General features: G+C 31.6%; 1 protein-coding gene across 1 annotated transcript in view; it reads left to right on the forward strand.

Annotated features, from left to right (window-relative positions):
• Positions 1 to 525: 525 nt before the first annotated feature.
• Positions 526 to 2787, forward strand: part of HNF4G (hepatocyte nuclear factor 4, gamma) — an 18447-nt gene continuing 16185 nt past the window's right edge. The window contains exon 1 of the mRNA XM_010016017.1: positions 526 to 653. Within this exon, the coding sequence (XP_010014319.1) occupies positions 536 to 653 (118 nt within the window). The 5' untranslated portion in view covers positions 526 to 535. The remainder of the gene's footprint in view (positions 654 to 2787) is intronic.

A 2787-nucleotide genomic window follows, 5' to 3' on the forward strand; every position in this document is an offset into this window, starting at 1 on the left:
TGCCACTGTTAAAGGATGCTAACAGTTGTAAAAATGAGAGGGTTTGCATCTGTCTTTTAAAATATGATGATGGATGTTTTGGTATGAGTATAGTCCATAATTCTGTCACCCTTTCTTATTGTCCTGAACAGAGAGTGCAAAATGGCATCTGAACCTACAGTCTCTTTGCATAGAATAACCAAAATTTTTTGTTTAGGACTGATTATACCACACAATGGACAGCAAAATGTGTAGCAGGGCATAGGAGATAGGAAGCTTCCTGCATGTCCTTGAGTTCAACTCAGGAGCTGGAACCAGTACAATTTATGATAAGGTTATTCCATAAAGCATTCCAAGATTATCAGAAAGGTTGCACTGTGTCATAAAAGAAAAAAAAACCCCACAGGTAGAATATAGCATGCAGAAGCAGTTTTCCAGCTCCTCCCATTGCAGCACGTAAGTGACACAGTTATAGTTAACTTTGGATTATCAATCACTGTGAAACAGAATGGGAGGGTTATACATTTGAGCAGCTTTTTCACTGATTTTGCATTCAATGATGAGGCTTTCGGAACCAATGCTAGACATGGAAATGGCTAACTACAGTGAAGTTTTAGATCCAATGTATACAGCACTGGAGTTTGAAACTATGCAGGTCCTGTATAACAGCAATGGTGAGTTCTGCTCTGTGATGCAAAATCAAGGCAGTTAACAGAAAAAGTGAAGTTTAGTAATCTTATATGGTGTTAGATAAATGTTTTATTAGTGAAGCATTTGGAGGTTGTCTTCAAACTACAAATCTCCTCTTTTACACTTCAGCACTAATTTTAAGTTAATAACATTATAATTCTTTAACATTAAGGAAAATAAAAGAGAGGATTGTTGGGTTTTTTTGTAATAAAGTAACTGAACTGTAGTGTCACCAGTTAGTTAATCAAAGGAAGAAAATGGTGTATTCAGCAGTTGCTTTATTTACTGTAAGACAAATGAATAACTCGAATTGACAGCTTGGACATGAAAGAATATTTCGTATATAACACTTGGAGGGACATGCAAAATTATCCAGATACTTGAGGAAAAAATTAGCTACTGTTTCTTGATGTCTAGTTTTTAATTGTTGGACTAATGTTTTATCTATTTAAATGTCAATCTAGTCTTTCTAGGTATGTGTATATATGAACTAGAGTGAGTTTTTTTTTAAATCAAATTGGCTTTCTAAAGGGTAATGTTTAGCTGAGAAAAATTACATGTGTTTAGCTAATATAACAGTTTAACTTTAGGTGGAATCTTTAATGCGATACATTTTTGAGAAATTGTATCAACATTGCTGTGCTTGAAATAGGAAGCACACCATTTCATTCTGCCATCGAGTACTAACTAACAACAAAAAAGGAAATATCAGTCTATTATAGTGAAGAAAGTATCAGGAAAATTAAGCTACTCTAAAATGGCTTTCCAGAACTTCTAACTTGATAAAAAACTGGTTTATTGTATCGTAAAGTATAATTCATAGATCTATTGTAATAGGTATTTTTAAAAGGCAGAGCAAATATTTATTGATTGGCAGGGAAAATACTTATCATCTGTATTTCTACATATTCCTGCCTAACTTCGAACCTACGTTCTAAGTTGTTTTCATTGTTAGGCTTGCATTTCTGATGTTACTTTAGAGCAAGCTTAGTAAACAGAAAGGTAGATTTGATTGTTGATTGAGGAAGAGAAAACAGACCTTATGCCCAAGGTGATTCTGAAGCTATCAACAATGATTATGCAACTTTTATTTTATTTCTCTGCTTTTTGTTCTAATATGGGTGAATTCATTGGTCATTTGTTTTTTTGCTGAATATCACTTTTTCAGATCTGTTAATGATACATAAAATGGGAAAGCAGATTAGGGATGTTATGCTGGTTTACATTAGATGTTGGTGATTATTCACTGTGATTACTTTAATAATTATTAGTTATTAGGTGTAGCCTTTTCCTGTTTAGAGTTTCCTTTGAGTTTAGCCGAAGTATTTTCTTATAGAATTTACACATACATTGTCCTGCAGCTACAGTGCTAATCTGGAACTGAAAGCTGACTCTTATGAACCTTCCTATGTGTCTTTTCTAACTACCTAAATTAACTACTAACATTCAGAGAAGTTTAAAAAGCCACATTCAGGCAGATTATGCAGTTCTGTTGAAATCAAAGAATTTTGAAAAATCAGGTGAATTTCCCAAATGTTTTATTTTGAATAATGCCAAGAAAAATAAATATATCCTTACATATACACCCAACTTATATTGCTATGAAATATTTCACCATTAAATTTATATATTGTATTTTTAATTATGCTGCTATATCATTATGAATCAAAATTTAAAAAATCCAAAAGAAAAAGGTTTATGTTTTTCTAGCTAAAGTAATTCTCTAACCCATTTTTATAATTAATTGTCTAGTCATGACAAAACATAGGTTTAAAATAAAATATTTACAGAACTGAATTCTTACTTTTAAGCTTTCATTTGTATTTAGTCAAATTTTTAATATAATCCCAACAATTATGTCTTTGTAAAAGAGAAAAAAAATGTGGCTTCTTCTCTCTTTGGCTAAAGATTTCTGTTTAAATTGTAAGATTTTTGGGACACAATGAACATTTTATAATATATTTGTATAACAATATATTTCAGTTGGATGTAGTACTTTATGAATAATAGTGTGTATCAATGTGAACAGTTTTACTTTTCAACGTGTCCACTGTTCCTGAACTCATGTATTCAACTCCTGAATGCATGTTTGAGTAACTAATTAATGTGGCACTCTTT

Source organism: Nestor notabilis, unplaced genomic scaffold (genome assembly GCF_000696875.1).
Source record: "Nestor notabilis isolate BGI_N333 unplaced genomic scaffold, ASM69687v1 scaffold5616, whole genome shotgun sequence".
NCBI lineage: Eukaryota > Metazoa > Chordata > Aves > Psittaciformes > Psittacidae > Nestor > Nestor notabilis.